At 43.4% G+C, this 22,378-nt stretch overlaps 1 protein-coding gene across 2 annotated transcripts in view; it reads left to right on the forward strand.

Moving 5' to 3' along the window:
* The window catches only part of golga4 (golgin A4), a 79,651-nt gene that overhangs the window by 39,183 nt on the left and 18,090 nt on the right, over nucleotides 1-22,378 (forward strand). For both annotated transcript variants that reach the window (XM_036539768.1, XM_036539769.1), the window contains 6 exons: nucleotides 7,777-7,860; nucleotides 9,107-9,254; nucleotides 12,397-12,575; nucleotides 14,949-15,080; nucleotides 16,202-16,357; nucleotides 17,786-21,939. In XM_036539768.1, coding sequence (XP_036395661.1) covers nucleotides 7,777-7,860; nucleotides 9,107-9,254; nucleotides 12,397-12,575; nucleotides 14,949-15,080; nucleotides 16,202-16,357; nucleotides 17,786-21,939 — 4,853 coding nt within the window. The remainder of the gene's footprint in view (nucleotides 1-7,776; nucleotides 7,861-9,106; nucleotides 9,255-12,396; nucleotides 12,576-14,948; nucleotides 15,081-16,201; nucleotides 16,358-17,785; nucleotides 21,940-22,378) is intronic.

Below are 22,378 nucleotides of genomic sequence, written 5' to 3' on the forward strand. Positions count from 1 at the left end.
GAGTGGAGTTTGACATGATCACAGTGTTTCCAGGAAGGGGTGCTTCCTTGATCACGAGCAGTTTGAAACGTGAATCCGGGACCTGCATCAGGCAGAGTGCATGTTTCTTGCTGAACCTCAGTGAAATGGGATCCCGAGCCACCTGTGTGCAGAGTCACGAGTCTTCATAGCAGAATGAATACGACTCTTCTCTGGAAAATGTCCACTGAGCTCAGAAGAAGGCCCTCAAAAATGAGCTCTTCAAATTTTTTCACAAAGTTTGCTCTTTAAAACACTTTTGAAACAACTTTGGTTATGACAGTTACTCTTGCTATATGTCAAAATTGGTTCCGTATTGGAAAGAAATAGATTTGATGTGTTATTCCTCTGAAATGATTATGTCAGTGGCACTTGGTGGTGAATGTTTTGCCTGTACTGCATTTTTGTTTTGCAGTTTGTATTTTCAATTTTATTTCAGTTGCTGTTTATATATATATTTTTATGAAACTCAACACAAAATCATTTTCTGTGTGCTAACCCATCCTTCCACTCTTAGTGTACACGTATATCTCAGTATTACATACAGCTAAGAGTTTCCTGTTTGTGGGGATCTTCAGAGCATATTTTCCAAAAATGCCTACAGTCTCCTACATAGTTCATGCAATCAGATCCTCCTTTACAAAGAATAACTTTTAGAAAGAAGCTATAGGTGTTTGTGAGAACCTGTTTATGAGAACACCATTTATTTGTAGCCTCTTTAAAAGTTTAAAGGTTGAAATTGGCAAGATTTTTTCTTATGAAAAAACTTTGAGGAGTCCATCCCATGGGGCTGTGTGCTCAGTTTTTACAATCCCTGTCAGAGGAGAACACCCAGTGCTCCCAGCTCTCTGGACTGAACTTGGAGGAACTCCTGTGTGGTCAAGACAAGTTGGCAATAAATTTTGTGATAACGAACACAGACATCAATAGAGTTAGAGGGCTGGCAAAGCATGCTGGGATGTCGGGGTGAATTGGTGGCTGGATGTTTCTCAGGCTGGAGGAGGCTGGAGGATGTCTGGAAAGGAAAAGCTGTTGAAATGGCAGGAAGAGCAGGGGGTCAGGAGGAGCTGGGGTATAACAGGCGTGAGGCCATCCAGTTTCCTTCATGTCCGTCTTCACATTAGTGATAGATCATAAATGGGCCATCTGCTTCTGGCACCAGTAGCACCTGGGAAATGTGAGTTTTTTAGGCTTCTGGTCCCAAAATGAAACAGCTTAACTTACCATGAAACAGCATATCTCTGGCTGAACTGTGCATTTTAGAGAAGTGAAGGAGGGTAGGGGGAGAGGCAGGTGTGGGTTTTTTGGGCTGTATGTAGTGCTATCATTTGATTTAATGTTAGCATTAGGGATAGGTCTTATTCTTATTTTCTGTGAAAATGAATGCTTTTACTTGCTAGCTAATATATGAGAAGCTGCTGTAATGTAGTCCTGGTCTGGATGATCTTGTAGATTTGCCAATCTACATTTATATTTACAGTTACTCATTTAGCAGACACTTTTGTCCAAAGCGACTTACAATACATTCAAGCTACAGTATGAAAGGAGGCCTTGTAGTAGGCGTGAAGTGCTAAAGGAGCTGTAAGGGATAAAGCAAGACAATGCAGACAGAAAGGTGAACCGATAAGTGCTATAAGATAAAGTGCAACAGAATAAGGTGAGGGTTAGAAATGTTAGTATGTTAGGCGAGAAAGTGAGTTCGGAAGAGGTGAGTCTTCAAGAGATTCTTGAAGATAGAGAGGGACGCCCCTGCTCTTATAGCCTTTGGTAGCTTGTTCCACCAACGGGGAACTGCCTGCGAGAACTGCCTGGACTAGGCTTGCCTTGTGCATAAGGAAGGCAATGCCAGGCGATGTTCATGCGAGGAACGCAGTGATCGATTGGGAGTATAAGCCATTAAGATGGAGTTCAAGTAGATGGGAGCGGAGCCGGCAAACACTCTATAAGAGAGCATTAGTGACTTGAACTTTATACGGGCGGCTACTGGTAGCCAATGGAGCTTGATGAGTAGCGGTGTGACGTGGGCCTTTTTGGGTTTGTTAAAAACCAGACACGCCGCCACGTTCTGGATCATCTGTAAGGGTTTCACGACACATGCTGGTAGGCCAGCGAGGAGAGCGTTGCAGTAGTCGAGGCGAGAAATAACCATGGTATGTAATAAGAGTTGGGTGGCATACTGAGTTAGGCCTGATTTTTTGTATGTTGTAGAGCGCAAAGCGGCATAAGCGAGAGATCGCAGCAGTATGGTTGCTGAAGGATAGCTGGTCATCAATCAGCAACCATACTGCTGCGATTTCTCGCTCATGCCACGTAGTGTATCATGGAGTCATCTGGCGGGAACAATAAGTGTAGTTGGGTATTGTCAACATAGCAATGGTATGAGAAGCCATGTGAGCGGATAATCGAGCCCAGAGCGGTGGTGTATATTGAAAAGAAAAGGGGTCCCAGCACCGAGCCCTGTGGCACCCCTGTAGAGAGGCGATGGGGTGAGGATGTTTGCCCTTGCCAAGACACACTGTATGAACGCCCAGTGAGGTAGGATTCAAACCAGGAGAGTGCTTTTCCCGAGATGCCCATGTCAGCGAGCATGGACAATAAGATACAGTGGTTTACCATGTCAAAGGCAGCTGACAAGTCAAGCAAGATGAGAACCGAGGACTGACCCATAGCTCTAGCTGTTCTTAGAGCCTCTGTCACAGACAACAGAGCAGTTTCAGTGGAGTGGCCACTTTTGAAACCAGACTGATTGGGATCAAGGAGATTATTGGGATCAAGGAGATTCATCTGAGAAAAAGTGATCACATGATATGAGAACATGTGTGAGTAACTGGTGTGTGCAGTGACAAGGTAATGGACAAGCAGTGTGGTGTGACACTGTATTGTGTGCTGTGATGCCTTAACAGTATGCTGTAAGAGTTTGCCATTATTGTGTAACGGTGTGTTGTGATGCTGTAACAGTCTGCCGTGAGGCTGTAACAGTGTGCTGTTATCCATGTAAGTTTGTACCGTGACACTGTAACATCATGCTGTGACACTATAACATTGTACTGTGACACTGTAACAGTATTCTGATGGAGGTGTTGTTTTAGTGTGTTGAGTGTATCATTTGTAGGAAATGGAATATATCACTATCTGTGATGTCATGCATAGCCTCTCTATCTGGCCACCTGCGCCTCATTCCTCTGGCTGCGTCTGTGGGCGTGTGGGTTGCGTGTTTTGCAGGACTGTGCACATGCCCCTCCAGCTGCCACCCCTCACAGCACTGCACCACCTCCCCAGCCCTTCTCTACATACTAAGGCTGTAATTTAGGGTTTACACCATGGCTTCCTGAACCACGAGCAGCCACTCTTTATGCTGTGGTTAAAACCTGTGGTTGGTTAGGGTCAGGGCCCTGCAGTGGGAACAGTCAGGGAGGCAGTGTGGAGTCATCTCTGAGGGGCCAGACTGAGATGTGAAGCAAAAACGCAGAAAGGTGCAATTGTATAGGCTCCTCCCTCTCAGAAGCAGCCAGTATGTTTGGTCCTGCCCTCTGAGTAGTAGCAACAAACACTGAATAAGCAGATGTGCTTCTCTTCTTTGGGGAGGCTTGTGCCCAGTGGTTAGCCAGCTCTTTTATTCAGAGAGACTTGCCTATCTTACAGTTTTTATATGTTAATCCATCTATACAGCTGGGGCAAGCCCTGCTCCATAACAACCACCCCACACTAAGTCCCAGTGCCCAAGAAGGACTCATTATTTTACCCTTGAATACAGTCTCTTGTCATTGAGCACTTTCAGGAGAGTGGTTTCCGTACTGTAGTGAGGCCTAAATCCGGACTGAAAAACTTCCAAAATGTTGCTAGAGTGTAAAAAGGCACAGAGTTGCTTTGATACTGCTTTTTCCAGAATTTTTGAGAGGAATGGAAGGTTCGAGATGGGCCTATAGTTTGACAGGTCATTGGGATCAAGATTGGGCTTTTTCAGAATAGGCTTGATAACTGCTACTTTGAAGGGCTGAGGTGTACATGTCCAGACGTAAGGGAAGCGTTGATAAGATTTAATAGCGGTGTGTCAATTTCAGGCAGTAGCTGTTTTAGGAAGCCAGCTGGTATGGGGTCAAGTTAGCTGGTAGAGTTTTTAGATGAATTGATAAAAGAAGAAAAGTCGCAAAATTCAATGGGTATAAAAGAGTCAAAGTGTGAGGCAGGCCTAATAGACATACCTACATAATCTGGAACGGGACTGGCCTGGCAGGAGGCAGAAGTCGATGAGAATTTTTGTATTGTTTCTGTTATCTTTAAGATTTTACTATCAAAGAAGTTCATAAACTCATTGCTACTATAAAATGCTGGTATGGTAGGGTTAGCTGATGCAGGACTCTTGGTTAATCTGGCGATAGTGCTAAACAGGTACCTAGGATTGTCCTTGTTTCTCTCAATAAGGGTAGAGAAATATTTGGATCTGGTAGCTGTGAGGGCATGCTTGTAGGTTGGGAGACTTTCCTTCCATGCCAGGAGAAAAACTTGTAATTTGGTGGAGCACCATTTTCTTTCGAGTTTTCACATAGCTTGTTTGAGAGCACGAGTATGGTCGTTATGCCAAGGTGCTAGCTTCTTGTCTATGATTTTCTTCCTTTTGAGGGGAGCAACGGCATCCAGAGTTTTACGCAAAGTAGAGTCAATACTGTCCGCGAGTAGATTAATTTCAGTTGAGCTAGGGTTTGAACATAAACTAGAGGAGATTTCGTTGTGCAGGTAGTATGATGTAGGGAGCTCGTTGATAAAGGCTTTTGCTGTAAGAGAGCAAAACGTGCGCCGAGAAGAAAATCTAGGCTCCGAGTATGTGAAGTATGTTAGTGGTAAATTGAAAGAGATGAGATAGTGGTCGGATAACACAGGATTGTGTGGCATAATTTCCACCTGGTTAATATCTGCTCCATGTGTGAGGACCAAATCTAGAGTATGGTTGCGGTAATGTGTGGGTCTGTCCACAGCTTGATAGAGTCCAATGGGTTCGATGATGTACTAAAATGCTGTTCTGAATGGGTCATGTTCATTATCCATATGCACATTAAAGTCGCCTACTATCACAGCTTTTTCTGTATTGACAACCAGGTCAGATAAAAAGTTGACAAATTCTGATAAGAAAACACTGTAAGGGCCAGGTGGCCTGTAAACTATTACAAGGGTAAATAGCTGAAATGCAGTCTTGTCAGGATGTGCAAAGCTAAGTACTAACAGTTCAAACGAATGGAAGTTATAGCCAGGTTTAAGGGTGGTACAGAGTTTGGAGCTGTGTCCAGCAGCAGCGCCGCCACCTCTACCAAGTCGAGGGACCTGGTGATTACAGTAGCTTGGAGGAGTTGATTCATTGAGAGCAACAAAGTCATTAGGTTTAAGCCATGTTTCAGTCAGGCATAAGATATCAAATTGGTGATCAGTATTCAATTTGTTTATTAATATAGCTTTAGGTTGTAATGATCTGATATTTATTAACCCAACCTTAAGGACCATTTGTCTACAGGTAGTACTTTCAGGTTTGTCAGACTTAATTTTTATCAAATTATCAGCACAAACTGGATGTTTTTAAGAAGTTTGGGACCGAGGGTCGTGGAACAGACACTGTCTCTATGGGATTGACTTTAAGTGGTGGTTCCAGGGAAAAGCAAACATCTGTGTAGGACAGAAAGTCTGCTGCCTGGCCTTGGCACTGATAAATCAAGGTTTAGAGGAATTCAGACTATGATCCATGTTTCTAGAGATGATAGCTGCACCCTCCCTTGAGGGGTGGATGCCATCTCATTTTAAAAGACCAGGCCTCCCCCAAAACTTGTGCCAATTATCTATAAAACCCGAGGGGCACCATTCAGACAACCAACGATTACGTGACGTTAATCTGCTATAGATCTCGTCACCGCGCCGAATGGGGATGGGGCCAGAGAAAATGACTGATTACGACATTTGTTTAGGAATCCTGCACACCGATTTCATAGTCAACTTTGTTCTTTGTTCTCATGCGGACATCGTTAGCGCCGACATGAATAACAATTTTAGAGTATTTAGCTTTACTTTTACCTTTAGCTTTAGCCAGCACTTTCAAATTGGCTTCTATGTCGGAAGCTCTGGCTCTAGGAACTATGGTTGTTGGTGTCTCTACGTTCACGTTTCTAAGAATAGAATCGCCAATAATCAGGGCTCTTTTAACAGGTTTCTCAGCAGGTGTGTTACTGAGGGGGGAGAACCTGTTGGAAACGTGAACCCGAGGGTTGGTGGTGCACCGGGGGCTTGCACTTGTGTCTATTTTCCCGAACCTTAACCCACTCTTTAGGTTTGCTTCTTTATGCTGTCTGGCAGCATGTAAACCTCTCAGTTTACCATGGAACCTGTTTCATGAAAATAAGGAAAGTTTTACTTTTACAGATGTTTGATGCATCCCACACAGCATGTTTTATTTATTTATCAGTTTGGACAGATGCTCTTATTCAGAGTCGCATACAAGCCTGTCATGTGGAGGTGCAGTAAGTAGAGTAAACAGTCACATGGTGACTCAGAGTAATGCTGAATAATCTCAGGTGTGTGCTCTGTGCTGCCATGCTGCTGCACTGCTGTGATTTCAGGGCTCATGCTCTGGGGAGACCAAAAGTTGATTTCCTTTTCAGTAAGTATGAATAAGCCAGTATTGATGGTACTGAAATGGCTCCCCCCAGGGAGCTTTCGTGTGAACCACATCAGCGGTTCTTTTGCTAAGGCAGAGCAGCTTCAGCTTTAAAAGAGTGGAAATGGGGAAGGGCCCTACAGCGTGGCTGCTGTGGCTGATTCCAGATTCCAGCATGGCAGTTATGGTTGATTTGGCTCTGATTCTAGTGTTGATGGAATAGCTGATATCGCTCTGGTTGCAGTGCTGGAGTTATTTCCAGGATTGGACTCTTGATTCAGAGTTCACAACAATGAAATCTTTCAAATGTTGTAAATGCTCCAGCTCTCCTTCAGGGTTACAGAAGTAGACTGACTGGCAGTTCATTACCATTTGTGTGTGTGTGTGTGTGTGTGTGTGTGTGTATGTATGTATGTATGTGCACGCTTGCAGAGGCTTTGTGAATTAAAAAAAAAAAACTCTGGGTCTCTGTTCCAGTCACATTGAAAACAATTTAGTGAAATTCCTCCAGATTGCAGAGGAATGTTTGCAGGGAGGCTTCTGTCAGCATGGTGTCAGAGTGCACTGGGACTCACAGCATTCCCTGGATGACTTGGACTGCTAGAATTGCATTTTTAGGCACTCACAATGCTGACTTTTTCTCTTATTATCAATGTTTAAGGGGCACTCCAGTTAAACCTTGTAATTTGGTATTATTCCTGATCTATGATCATATCATGTATCAAATCTATAATCTGTATACCATTATGAGCATTTTGTCTATGCAGTGTGAGAGAATGCAGTAATGCTAGTCTAATGTGAGCTGTTCATATTCTTGGTGTACTTAAGCAGTCAGACCTTTGCAGGGATTCAAAGCAGCTGATCACCAGCAATGTGGAATGCTTGAATGATCCAGGGCCAGGTGTGGTCTCAAGACATGATGTTATATTTTAGTAGGAGTAGATTTCTTGGGTGCTGATTGGCTGCATGGTCACCCTGACCTGCTGTGACGGTCATACCATAAAAACTCAGCCACAGTCGATTCAGACTGGCAGCAATTAAACAGCAATTAAAAATGTTCTTTGGATCATTAGTATCCAGAGGCTTTTAACTAACATTCTGGCCACCTCTTCGTCTGTCCCCAGGAGCTGCACACTACAGAAAAAACACGGCTCATCACCCAGCTACGAGATGCCAAGAATCTCATCGAACAGCTGGAGCAGGACAAGGTGGGCAGAGCAACATCAAGTATGAAGTTCACTCCATGCAAAACAGTTCATGTAGATACATAGATGTGTACCCATATAAATTTGTAATAAAGTCTAGTCTCTAATAGCAACTGGATGTCCTTTAGTGCTAATATTTTAGAAAGGTTTTCATTTTAACTGTTTATACAGTAGTTTAGCATGCTGTCTAAGAGTACATGGGTGTGATATACAGAAAGGCTTGTGGCTGTCAGCTTGACAGAGGGCAGAGATTTGTTCTTTTCATCATAGCCCATGCTGTTTAACCTCTGATCTCTGACCCCTGCTACATGGTCCAGAGGGGATAATGCCTGTAAACAATGCTCTGTGGAATTTGAGCGGGTTTCCAAGCTCAGGTTTAGATGCACATCTCCAGGGTTAGAGTTTGTGTGTCTGGCCTCTGTGTGTCTGCTCCTCCTCTCCCACATATATATTATGATATTTTCAGATTTTATCAAAACACTCTGTTGGGTGGCTACTCTTTTGTTTTGAGTTATATTGGTATTTTCCAAACAGAAGGAGTATCTTCACTATAAATTCAAAACAATTTTTGATATCAATTTATTGCATTTTCATATCACCTGGTCTCTTAATGTTGAAAAAACATTCCTGATTATTTAAATACACAATTACCAAATGCTTCCAAATGCTAGTGTACTACCTACATATACACTAATTTACTTTGTGTCTTTGCAGAGTATGAATTTGCATCCATTTTAGAATTGTGCTAGCCTAGTGCTACCAGCTAGGTTTGCGATCAGGTTTATGTGGCATTCTGGGAAATGGAGGCAGACAGAAACAGAGTAAGAGAGTACAGTTGGTAAAATTTGAATCATAATCAGCATTTCAGCAGGAAAGTTAAAGTCTCAGGGAAACTTTTGTTTGAATGTGAAATCGCATGTCATATTATAAAACTAAATCATTTGAAGTTTTTTCAGATCCAACATTGCTTCACTTTGAAATATTAATGTTTGGATGCTGTATTACTTTAGCTTCTAACAGTTAGCACCTGGTGCCGTGGTATAACATGCCAGTCTTGACAGAAGCAAATATAGGCAGCAGTTGACTCAAGTGGCATCATATTTGGATATATTGGTTGGAATACAGCCCACCGTGTTTTTCCAGGCCAGATTACACACTGTTTGTTGTGAGATTTGCTCTCTTGCGTTGATGTGTGAACGGTGTGATGCCATTGGCTGGAAAGGTGTGTGATGCTCTGTTTCTTGAATAGGGCATGGTGATCGCAGAGACCAAGCGGCAGATGCACGAGACACTGGAGATGAAGGAGGAGGAGATTGCTCAGCTCCGTTCCCGCATCCAGCAGGCCACTGTGCAGAGGGATGAGCTGCAGGAGCAGAAGGAGAAATCTGAGAAAGCTGGTGAGCAGAGACCACGTCCTCTCCTGTCCTCAATGTCAGTGCAGAGACAGCATCCTCTCCTGTCTTCAACATCAGTACAGGGACAATGTGTAGTGACATTCAGTCAGAGAAAGCAGCAAATAAAATGTCACAGACACAGTGAAAAACCAGTACACCTCTGATGATCAGATGTGTTTGAGGCACAGAATTCAGTAAAAAAAACATTTTCTTTCATTCCTTCTGTTTCACTGTAATAATTCATCAGACACAGTACACTACATTTGGTTTTGTGTTTTCTGCAGTATGGGAACAGAACCTCTGTTCCCTCAAGTCATATTCAGGCCATAAACTCAGTATACTTTCAACTGAGCAAAACAGTCCTGCTTACTTTAGGCCTTATTGCTTCAGGTGGTATGCATCCTTTGGGCCTCTGTTTCAATGTGGAATGGACATGAAGCAGTATGCCGTGTGGCTAAGGTTATTCCATTATAAAGTTTAAGTTAAAGTTTTGTACCCCAGGAGAACATAATGCCTGGCTGTGAAATGTACTCCCCAATAGTGTGATAAGAATATGGTCTTCTGCAGTACTCCAAGGGGCCTTCACCAAGCGGCCAGTGAGGATAATTGGCATTCTCTGGGCTCTGGATTCACTCAGAGCAAAGTGCCACTCAAACCTCCTGGCCTCGCACACTTCCTCCCCCACTGACAGTAGGCCCCTTTGAAGTCTGAGATAATCAGGGCAGCAGAAGATTGAGGTCCAGAGGCTGGCCTGAGATGGCACCCCCGGAACCCCCAGAATCCATCTGTGAAGAGCTGTGCAAAATGTTTCTGTGGGCATGAGCTGTTAGAGCCCTACGTTGCTCAACATGCGGCCCGTGGGTCGCATCCCGACCTGTAAGCCTTTATTTTGTGGCCCCCGACAGATCTGGTTATGAATGTATAATTATTATAATTAGTCACCAAAAGTCATGTGAAAAGTAGGCAGTGCGCCTTTAATTTTGTGCAACTCTAACTGACAAAAGGGGCACGTTAATGATGGCCTATTTATCGTGAGAGCTCACCCGTCAAGCCGGCAAATATTTTGCACCTTTATTAATGATGGCAAAAAGGAAGCAGATGATGAAAACAGGGTTTTCAACCCTGTGTGGGAAATGGAATTTGCTTTTGCGGAGATACATGGCAAACCAATGTGTCTCATCTATCAAAAAACAGCTGTGTCAAAGCGAGTTAACATCACCATGAACAGCTTCACCTTGAGTTCACAGATGTCTATCCACCTGACAGCGATCTCAGGAAACACAAAATACAAACTTTGCTAAGTGGGGTTTTTAAGCTCAGCAATCCATGTCTGTAGCATTGTTAAAAGCAGTGACAACATTGTGGAGATCTTGCTCAAAATCGCCTGGAGTATTGCGAAAGCCAAGAAGCCTGCTGCAGAGGGAGATTTTCTCAAAAATACATTATGGAATGTGCAAACTATTTACCCACAAAAATGTTTTTTTTTTTTTTTTTTTTTTTTTTACTCAAATGGAGAAAAATTTTGTTTTTCATATTCCACGATGCTTTGGAATGCATTAAAAAGGACTAGCAAGACTGTGCAGCATATTAAACAGTAGTAGTATACAGTTATAAAGAACTGTGAAAATATGTTAATAAGCTGTGGCCCTTTGCATCTTTTGTGGGTTAAATGTGGCCCTCTTGGCCTCTGAAGTTGAGTACCCCAGTGTTAGAGCAAGGTAATTGGCTGAAGACACAAGTGTCTGTTTTTTCCCCGCATACTGCCTTGTTAACTAAATGGCTTATCAACTGTATGTATACAGCAGTTCATGTCATAACTGTTCTCCAGTCAAACTGTAATAATGATACAAAATTATGTGGAAAATCCAGTTAATTTCAGAGTTGAAGTTCAGCACTGTGTGTTTGCTCAGTTGTGCCCCTAAAGACTGAATGCTGAAAGTTACTGAATGCAACCAGATTTAATTGAAAAAAAGAAAAAAAACAGACACAATAAAAGCCATCCTGTAAATGACTTGGGGTGGCAGCAGTAGGAATGGCATAAACTGTATTTTAAAGATCTTTAAAATTTAAAAGATTTTTTTTAAACATGACTCTCCTGACAGCTAACGCTGTTCTACTGTGTTGTTTTAAACAAATTCTATTTCAGCAGCATCAGTACTCATTCCTTGTGTATACCTTTGTGCGGATGTGAATCAGTACTCATTTGTATTGTGTACCTGTTTGCGTTTGTGATTCAGTACTGATTAGTAGTGTGTACCTTTGTGTGGTTGTGATTAGTATTCATTAGTATAGAATACCTTTGTGTGGTTGTGAACTAGTACTCGTTAGTAGTGTGTACTTGTTTGCAGTTGTGGTTCACTACTCATTAGTGGCGTATACCTTTGTGTGGTTGTAAGTCAGTGCTCAATAGCAGTGTGTACCTTTGTGTGGTTGTGTGTCAGTGCTCAATAGCAATGTGTACCTTTGTGTGGTTGTGAGTCAGTGCTCAGTAGTAGTGTGTACTTCTGTGCTGCTGTGAGTATGAATTCCAGGCAAGCCTTAGAAGCAGGTCAGGGGAAGTGATGTAAAAATCATAAATGATATTATTTGCTGTTTTAGCAGCAGGGCTCTAATGCCTCCAATGTGAAGGGGTGTAATGAGTCAGTGGAGCTTCCTAATGGCCCAATATCCAGACATCTCTGTAAACTGTCTCTGTAAAATCTCTGTAAAATCCACCTTTCACCATGATTGTGGGGATCGGCCACTGAGTTTTACTGCCATGATTGTAATCATTGGGGGGGGGGGGGTGTTCTAGACCCAGCTCTCCAAAACTCACTCCCCATGGGGTGAATTATAGGGGGTGACTATGTGTGCATGTTGTGTTCGTGTACATGATGCAGGGGTTGACTGTGTCTCTCTTCTCTTGGTGTTCAAGGTGCTAGAGTGCATGCTGGGTGTGACTGTGTGTGAGTGTGTGTGTATGTATGTATGTGTGTGTGTGTGTGTGTGTGTTTGTGTGTGTGTGTGAGAGAGAGAGAGAGAGAGAGAGAGAGAGAGGTGGTGTCTCTCCTCTTTTCAGTGTTTGAGGAGCTGGAGCGGGTGCTGGGACTGGTATGTGTGTGTGTGTGGGTGGAGTAGAGGGTAATGGTGTCTCTCCTTTCTTCAGCATTTGAGGAGCTGGAGCGGGCCCTGGGTGTGGCGCAGAGGGCGGAGGAGGCGCGGAGGCAACTGCAGGCCAAAATGGAGGAGCAGGTGAAGCAGGTGGAACAAGCCAGCGAGGAAGAGAGGAGAAACCTGCAGCAGGAGCTTTCCCGTGTCAAGCAGGAGGTTGTTAACATCATGAAGGTGAGCAGAAAGGTCTGTTATATCTACACTATATGTAGAGATCTATGGATCCTGTTATCCCTCCATCACCATGGAGAGCTATGTACTGTTATCCCTCATTACTATATAGAGATCTGTAGATCCTGTCATGCCTCTGACACCCTGAAGATCTATACATTTATCACTGTACTGCCACACTGTGTGGAGATCTATAGATCCTGTTGTCCCTCTATCACTGTGGAGATCTATACAGCTGTTGCATCATTGCTGTATGGAGATCTATAGATCCTCCTATGTGACACCATTGTATAGAGATCTATAGATCCTGTTGTCATCTGTTGCTGTCTAGAGGTCTGTAGATTCTGTAGATCCTGTTATCCCCTGTCATTATTTGGAGATCTATAGGTCCTCTTATATCTCATTGCTGTATTGGGATCTACAAATTCTGTTATCTCTCTGTTGCTGTTTTATTTCAGTTCTCATTTAAATACCAAATCTCAAATCTCCCAGATGCTTTCAGTCATCAGTATTGTACTCATTTTGAAATTTTACACTGATTCCTAAAATATTTGATGGACTTAGTGGAGAAATATTTTACTATATGGTCATGATTATCTGATACTGTATATAGTGGCCATTTGCTATCAATTCATATTATGAGGCAGGTGTGGTACTGAAAATAGTCATCAGGTGAAGTGAAGGTTAAAAATGTAAATTCCAATGAAGCTGTGCAGTTTGGTTAAGTGGACATCACAGAAAAACTAAACCAAGAAATTCACAGACCTGAAAGTTTTGGTGTGTATGCAAGATTTACCCATCCACTTCAAATATGAAATGATCTAGCCCCAAGCTGGCCTGCAGATGTCAACATGAACAGAAATGAACAGGAGTCCAGTTTTCCATTAAAAATGTGCAGATTACATTCAAGAACCTCTAGAGGCCACCTGACCATATTTCACTGTACAGTACAGCAGAGTCCTCCTGGAGCCTGTCACAAACTGAGAGATGTGGCCATTTTAAGGTTGCATTTGGGGGGCAGAAAATCTTGGTATCAGAAACCATCTAAGACTGACTCCTCCTGCTCCTCCTCAGCCACACACTCTGCAGGGGCCTGCATGCTGTGTAATGAAGTCAGTAATAACTGGGCTCATGTCTGGAAGAACAATCAGCCTCCCCACTTTCCCACTCTTCCCGTTTTCTCTGGGATGATCTCACAGATTTCTGCCACTTAACATGCAGTCCAGTCCCAACACATGCCTGCACTGGGACCCAAACATGCAGTCAATCATATTGTAGTTAATAAATTACACCAAATGTGCATTCACCCACTGTATATTAGTGTACAATTTATGTCTGCTAAAGCAATGATGGCTGTGGTTTTTGGAAGTTAGAAAATTTATGCAGCTAAAATGGGTGCACCCCATCATAAAAATAATAAATTCAAAACTTGTGGCAAACTTGGCATTTTGTGTGTCATGTTTAATCATATACAGTAGATTTGTCTATTCACTGGTGGGCACCAGCACTTCAGCTACAGTACTACTTGCAAGAGCTAGAGTTAATACTTCCATTTACTTTAAAAAAATGAAATGTTCGAACATTTTAGAAGTAAGGTAAGCATATGTGTACATAATTAATTAAGACACATTCACATTTCACTGGAACTATTGTTTAAACCACAGATTCTAGATGAAATATCATATCACATTTTGTGATATCAAAAAATGACAAAATGTTTCTTGTCCCTGTCCTTTCCAGAAGTAAGTAGTTATTGTTGTAAGCCAGCTAGTAAACTCTACTGTATAAACTGATATGAAATAAACAAAGATGTCTCAGAATCCAGTTTGGTAGGTACCTTGATCATCACCTAGCCAGTGAATGCAGCAGAACCGTTTAGTTATGTCAGGAACCATGTTAAGAACATTACTATGGCAGCAGCATTGTAACAGGCTAAGTGCTACTTTCAGTGGTGGTATCATATAATCAGAATAACTTGTTAATTGTGGTCTCTCTTCTTACTTTGTGCAGCTAAGTAGCTAACCTTAAGTTCAGCCAATTATGGATCTGTTTGATAAAAGCAATATGAATCTCAAACCAACGGTATATTGTGAATATTCGCATGGCTAAGGATTTGATGGATAAATAAATGGAAGAAAAACAGAACAAAGGAAGTCATACTATCATCTTGTATTTTTGTTTTCCTATCATCATTATTCCTTGGGGGAATATAGTTTTGTGGTCATTTCACATTGTGAATTCTTATGCTTACTTTATGATCTGTAGTTGAGTGTCCACAAAGTTTGAGGAAGAGTGTCACATAATACGTGTGTAATGTGTGTGAATGTGTGTCGCAGGGAAATAGTGAAGTAAAATGTGTGTGAATGTGTGTTGCAGAAGTCGTCAGACGAGCAGATGGTGGAGATGGAGAGTCGGCACGCAGAGGCCTTGGCCAGTAAGGAGCAGAAGCTGAACATGAGGCTCCAGGAAAGAGAGAGCCAGCTCCAGGAACAAATCAGCCAGGCCATGGTAATGCACTAAAATCAGAATGTGATGTGATAAAATCAGTCAGTACCCGTCCATTAACCCTTTCGCATGTAAGTTGTAAAGTATTTCCAACTGCCTCTCAGCGTGACTTATTTTAGCTTGTGCACACCTGCTGTTCTAGAATTTGGTTAAGACCTCATGATAAACACACTTTCTGCTCAGTGCTAGCAGCCCAGGTTATTATACTAGCTAACAAGGCGTGGAAGTTGGTTAATATCTGAACTAATATCCTTTACTAAAACTGGTTTAGTACATATACAATTGCAGCACACCTACACCCAGACCCGGTATTCTGTATGTGCACAGATTGTTTGTTTTCTTTGGTGGGCGAAACAGGAGCAAATGTGGGTATGCTTTGTGGTACTCAGAAGTATAGATACATAAATGTGAACTTTCTTATTTCAATATATAATTTTAAGAATAATATGATATAAGTTGCCTAAAAGCAAATATTTACATACTTTATTTTTTTATATGAATAAGCTGGTTTTATCTGTGGATACATCAATGTAATGGCGCTGCTCAGTTGATCCAAATAAAAGTATAACATGGAAAAAAAGGAATGCCATGGTATTTGATGTATTGAAATATTGATCACACCCAGAAACACAGGATTTCAACTCACATCATTAAGATTCTCATAGTTTTCACCACGACATTGGCTATTCTTTCTAACATTAAATCACTGTTTCCTCAAAGATAACATTAGCTAGTTTTTCCAGTTTGGGAGTCAGAACTGTGTTACGCTGCGTATGTTGCAACTTATGTGAATCTGCATTGAAAAATAAATAATCATATTGCATTTGCAGAATGTTTTTATTTGAAGACAGTGGGTTTCGAACAAATATTGCTTTGGTTATTTACAAGTGACACAACATTCTAATCTAGTGTTTTAATCACACCTGTGTGACCATACGCACGAAAGGGTTAATGCTATTACAGTACAAATGGTAAAGTAGCTTATATGGCTTCTGTTGCATTTACTGGCTGTGTTTGGGGGTTACAATAATAGTTCTGTTTTTGTGTTTTTGGGTTCAGGAGCTGTAATAGGACCTATCTTTGTGGATTCACAAGCTGTAACAGGGCCTATGTTTGTGCTGCAGGAGCAGTGCAGGAAGGAGATGACTCAGGCTATGCAAGAGAAAGAGCAGCAGGCTGCCCTAGCACTGGAAGAGATGGAGCTGCAGAAGACTGCCATGATGGTGGAGCAACAGAACCAAGCCCAGGAGCTGCAGCAGGAGCTAGAGACTGCAAGGACTGTGTGTTCTATAGCTAACATTGATTTTCCATTCACAGCTTGGGGCTACTGATAGCCTTGCACTGAGCCAATGGAGCTTGTGATAGTCCATGTGATGGAGGCTAGGGGAGGCTAGAGGAATGACAGCAGGGGATGGAAAAATGGTTAGGTACAAAACTTGAAAATGGATGTACAAACTCAATCAGAACCTTAGGAAGGAAGGTTTTCTCAAAATTTAATATTTTCAGAACTAAGGAGCATTCACACCTACTCCCAAACACAGTGTTTCTGAAAGGAAAAAGAAGGGGTCTTTAAACATGTTTCTCTCAAGGAAATGTAATGGTAATATTGCTAATACTTATGAAGTATATCCATAACAATATTAGATTTTATGGTTGTAAAACTAGCAGCAACAGTGTATAATATATGTAATAATACATATACAGATGTATGTATATAACAAAGTTTTGTTACATATGTAAGTACCTTACTGTGCTTGACATATGAACAATGGGCAATATTCATGTCACCAGAACTAGATGAGAAAACTAATATTGGGAAGAAAGGACAATGTTGTGTTTTTTCAATGTTAATTTTAAAAAGAAGGATTAAGTTCAGCCTCAAAATACCATGCTAATTTGACATATTGAAGGCAAAAAAGCAAATCTGGACTTGTGTCTGAACTTGTTGTGTTGTTATGTGACAATGAAATACAGGTACATGACTTCTCAGATATCTGTTTTTTCAGGAAGTTAGGTAAATCAATGAAAATTCCAGTACCATAGTAAATGACCTTATACTTGTGAAGATCTGAAATGTTACTTGTGTTTCAGCTTTAAAAAATAAGGTATTTGACTGGATGTTATACACTGCCTGGCCAAAAAAAGTCGCTGTTTAGATTTAAATAAGAAAATGATCTGGGGTTGCTTCAGTTGGTCAGGTCTAGGCTCAGCAACGTTAAGTGGCAATAAAATGAAGTCAGCTGAGTACCTGAATGTACTGAAAGATGGGTGCTTGCATGGGCATATTCCAGGATGACAATGCCAAGATTCATCGGGCTCAGATTGTGAAAGAGTGGTTCAGGGAGCATGAGGAATGATTTTCACACATGAATTAGCCACCACAGAGTCCTGACCTTAACCTCATTGAAAGTCTTTGGGATGTGCTGGAGAAGACTTTACGGCGTGGTTTGACTTTCCCGTACAAGATCCTGGCCAAAAATTAATGCAAGTCTGGAAATAAATGTTGTGACGTTGCATAAGGTTGTCAAAACAATGCGACAGCGAATGCATGCCATAATTAAAGCTAAAGGAGGTCCAAAATATCACAGTGTGCGACTTTTTTTTGTCCAGGCAGTGTATAATAATGATTTAATTATTATATTATAATCTTTTATAATTCTCTGAACTGCTAGTTTCTTATAGATGCTGGTATCTCCATTTGATTGCAGAAAATTCTGGAGCTGGAGAGTTCTCAGGTGGAGCGTTCAGGTGAGGGAGCTGCACAGTCCAACAAGCTGGTGGATCAGATGGAGGAGGAGAGGAGAAAGTTACAGGAAGAGATATTTGCACTGAAAGAGAGGCACAGGCAACAGGTGGAGGCCCTGAACCAGGATCACCATGCAGCTATGCAGCAGCTACAGGAGACCCACCAAACAGAGCTGGATGCCGCTCTCAAGGAGAAAGAGCTGCAGTTCCAGGCACACATTGGGTATATAAACAGCAAGACACTGGAGAAGCTGGATGTGAAGCAGATGGAGCTGGAAGCCCTGTCCACTGAGCTCTTGGAGGTGTTGACTAGCAGGACCCTGCTGGAACAGCAGTTGGTGGCCTCTAAACAGGAATATGAGACTAGGCTCCAGAAGGAGAGACTCCAATACCAGGAGGAGATGGAGGGCATAAAATCTGAGCATGAGCAGTCCCTGGGAGGAGTAGAGAAGACACTGAAGGAGGAACTCAACAAGCTGAAGATGGTCCTGGAGGAGAAAGATAAAGCACTTGAAGAGCAATTAGCAAAAGACCAGGGCCTAAAAGAAGAGATGGCAGGGGCTCTGCAGGAATGGAAGCTGAGGGTGGAACAACTGACTGTTTCTCATGGTAAGGAGATAGAAGACTGGCAAGAACAGAGCCAGGTCATGAAAGAGGCCGAGAGGAGGCAAGCTGTGGAGCTGGAAGAGCTCAGGCAAAGTCTGCAAATGGCCCAGTCTGAAAAAGACACATTAATGGAAGCCAGGAAGCAGCTGGATGAGGCCAAGGGCGAGCTAACAAGATGCAGGAGTCATGTGAAAGACCTGGAGCGACAGCTTGAGGAAACCGTAAACAGCTGGACAGAAAAGGCAAAGTCTCTTCAGCAGACACTTTCAGATGAACAACATAAGCTGCAGCACCAAGTAGAGCAGACCAAAAAGGAGCTCTTTGAGCAAGAGCGATATTTTAGTGAAATACTGGAGAAGAGGCAGCAGGAGGAGGAGCGTTTGAGAAGTAGGCTGGAGGAGGAGAGGACTGCATCCAGGCAGAATCTAGAGAGGGTCAAGCAGGAGCTGGATGACAAGGTGAAAGGGCAGGAGACCAAGATGGACAAAATCAAGCAGAAAGTCAAAGAAATGCAGGAGAAGTTCAAGAAGAGGCTCCAGGAACAAGAGGACAAGCTGAAGGAAGAGCTGGAGAAGAAGGAGAGGGAGCTGAGCCTGAAGGACCAGCAAGTCAAGGACAAGATCCTGGAGATGGCCCAGGCAAGCTCGGCGGGCATCAAGGATGCTGTGTCCCAAATGGAGGCCACGCACCAGGAGCAGTTGGAGAGGTTGCAGCATACCGGCAAGAAGGAGCAAGAGGAGCTGGTGCAGAGGTGGAAGAAGAAACTGGCCCATCAGCAGGAAGAGATACAGGAGAAGCACAATGCCATGATGCAGGAGAAGGCCCGGGAAGTGCTGGAGCTCACACAGCAGCTGGAGGCCATCAGGGAGGAGAAGGAGCAAGTGCTGAAGGAAATAAAAAACCTGAGAGAGGAGCTCGTCATGAGAGAGACCACTGTTCAGAAGCTGCAGGCAGAACTGAGAGAAGCCGCCAGCAAGCTGGAGAGTTTGTCAGAAGGGGAAACAATGCTGAAGGCCCAAGTGGAAACCATGGAGAAGAACCTAAACCAGGCCTTGAACGATAGGAACGCTCTGCAGGATCAGATCAGTAAGGCAAATGAGGAAAACGGAGGGAAGGTTATGGCACTGTCAAAGGAGCTGAAAGACACCCAAGAGAAGCTTCATGTTCTGGAAGTTTCTAGCTGTAAGGAGGGTGAGGATCTTCACAAGAGACTTGAGTTAAGTGTCCTTCAAATGCAAGCCAAGGAAGAAGCGTTTCGCAATCAGATCAATATGATCAGTGAGCAGTTGGTCCGGCAGTGCAGTGAGATCCAGATTAAAATGGAGGGCAGTACTGATGATCTGTATCAGAAAGTTGATGGTAGAGTCATTGCACTAAAAGACAGAGTTGTTTGCAGTCAAAAGCGGGTAGCACAGCTCAAAAACCTCATCCTGACCAGAACTGACAGAATCCACACTTTAGAGGAATGGCTTCAGCAAAAGACTGAAGAGAACAGCAGCTTGAAGAGTTTGCTTGAGCAAATGACATTCCAGGAAAATGCAAACACAGAACTTATAAAAGTTTTAACCACTGAGAAGGAATCTCTGCAAAGAGATGGTAAAAGGAATTCACAGACACTTTCAGAGAAAGACCTTTGCATTGAGCAGCTAAGAAAGGACAATAACACCTTTTCAGATCATTTGAAAGAAAATGCTTTGCACATCAGTAGCTTGGAGGGTGCAATAAATGACTTGAAAACCCAGTTGGCAAGTAGTCTAGCAGAGAAAGAGGAGGCCGTGTCACGGCTGGATCAGCAACACAGAGAGGAGCAGCAGAAGCTTGTGCACCAAAATGAGGAGCTATCAAAGACAGTGGAGAAGCTGAGCGAGGAGAGGACCTCAGCTCTGGAGCAGGCTGAGCAGTTTAAGAACAAGCTGTCTGAGATGAAGAAGAAAGCCGAGGCCAAGATCACCCAAAACCAGAGCACGATCAAGGCCCTGGAGACCAAGCTGGAAGAGGCCGAGGCGCAGCTTGTGCAGAGGGACAAGCGACTGGAGGCCCTGGTGGCCCGCATGGACAGCCACCCTGCCAGGGAGTCGGAGGCAGACCATGCTCTGAGTGAGAAAGAGCAGAGTCTCCTTGTTCTGACCGTGGAGCTGGCGACCTGCACCAGCAGGCTGGCAGAGCTGGAGGAGATACTGGCGGCACGCTCCAGGGAGTGCGAGAGGCTGAATGCTGACCTGCAGCACCAGGCCCAGGCATGGGAAGATGAGAGGAGGGACCTGGCAGAGCGGCTCCACCAGGCCCAGGTTCAGTCTTCCCAGGATGGAAGCCTGGTGCAGGAGACGCAGGAGAAGCTGCAGTCAATTGTGGAGGAGACTCAGGCTGCCCACCAGGACCTCAAGCAGCAAAGGGAGGATTTTGAGAGGGTGAAAGCCGAAATTCTCAGGGACAAAAATGAGGCACTCAAGGCCGCTGATGAAAGGATCTCTTTAGAGAGTGCAGGCAAACTAGCTGAGCTGAAGAAGAAGGCAGAGCATAAAATTGGTCTGGTTCGGAAGCAGCTGACTGCCCAGATAGAGGAGAAGGAGCAGTGCCTGAAAGCCTTGGAACTGCAGCTAGAAGAAACCAGGCAGAGCTTGAATGTGAAGGATCAGTGCATCACAGCGCTGAAGGAGCAAGTGGAATCCCTACAAGGCATGGTGAGTAGCAGGAAGGATGAGGTGGAGAAGCAGATGGAGAAAGTAAGGAATGACAGCAGGCTGGAAAGTGAGAGCTCTTTGCAGTTGAGGGAGACATATGAAGACAAGCTATGCGCTCTTCGGCTAGAAGTCACCAGCCAGGAGGAAATGATACAGGCAATTCAAGAGAGAGAAAAGGAAAAGAATTCAACCCAAGAGGAGGCTCGCGCTCAGCTCGAAGAGGTCCTGGAAAAGCTCAAGCAAACAGAGGAAGAGAAAGCAAACTATCAGAATGAAATTAATCGACTAAATGCAGATTTGCTGAAGCAGACCTCTCGGGTCCAGCATCAGGAAGAAATGGCTGGGCCTTGCGTGGATCTACAAGGACAAACCCGAGCAAAAGAGAACAAGGATGAGCAGCAATGCCTAGAAAACCTGCAGAAGAATATGGGGGAAGAAGAGCTGGCAAAGAAGTCCCTGAAGGAGATAGAAGCTTGTCTGACTGCAGAACAGGAGAAGCTGAACCGTGAAAGAGATTCTTTGGTTGAAGAATATGAGCAGAAACTTATGGAAATGGGCAGACGGCTGGAGAAGAGCGAGAGTCTACTCAGAGTTTACGAGGAGGGGCTGCCAGAGAAGCTGACAGCTGATGCCCAAGGCCTACTCACGGAGATGAGAACCCAGCAGAAGGAGCTGTGCAGCAAGTTGTCAGAGACAGAAAAGGAGAAGCAGAAGCTGCGCAAGGAGTTCAACAGCCTTCAGAAAGAGCTCCGTGCTCTGAGGAAGGAGCACGAGCAGGAGCTTGAGTACCTCAAGAAGGAGATTGCCAAGGAAAATGAGAAGAAGCTGAAGTAAGTGGGCAGCTATGAGTACTATTGATCAGCTAATGACAATCTCAATGGGGATATTTTTACTGTAATGTTAAAAAACAGATTCCATGTTGCATGGAGCCAGTGTGTCATCAGCATTTCAGTTTGAGGATAAAGGGAAAGTAAGCAGTTGTTAAATTGGTGCGCATTGGTCATCAGCATTGGAGGAGCTGGTTTAGCTAATCTGGAATGTCTGAAATGAGCATTTTTCATTGATAAATACATCTGAACTTGAATGGGATGCCAGCCTGTCATATTAGCACCACCATTAGGCCCTTGTCCTGAGCCTTTCTCTTGTGCTCTTTGTGCATTACCTTAAATTACATTGTCATTTAGCACACACTTATCCAGATCAGCTTACACAGTTTCCAATTTTATCCATTCATACAGCTTGATAGTTATTGAGGCAATTGTGGATTGG

The sequence above is a fragment of the Megalops cyprinoides genome, chromosome 10 (assembly GCF_013368585.1).
Source record: "Megalops cyprinoides isolate fMegCyp1 chromosome 10, fMegCyp1.pri, whole genome shotgun sequence".
Taxonomy (NCBI): domain Eukaryota; kingdom Metazoa; phylum Chordata; class Actinopteri; order Elopiformes; family Megalopidae; genus Megalops; species Megalops cyprinoides.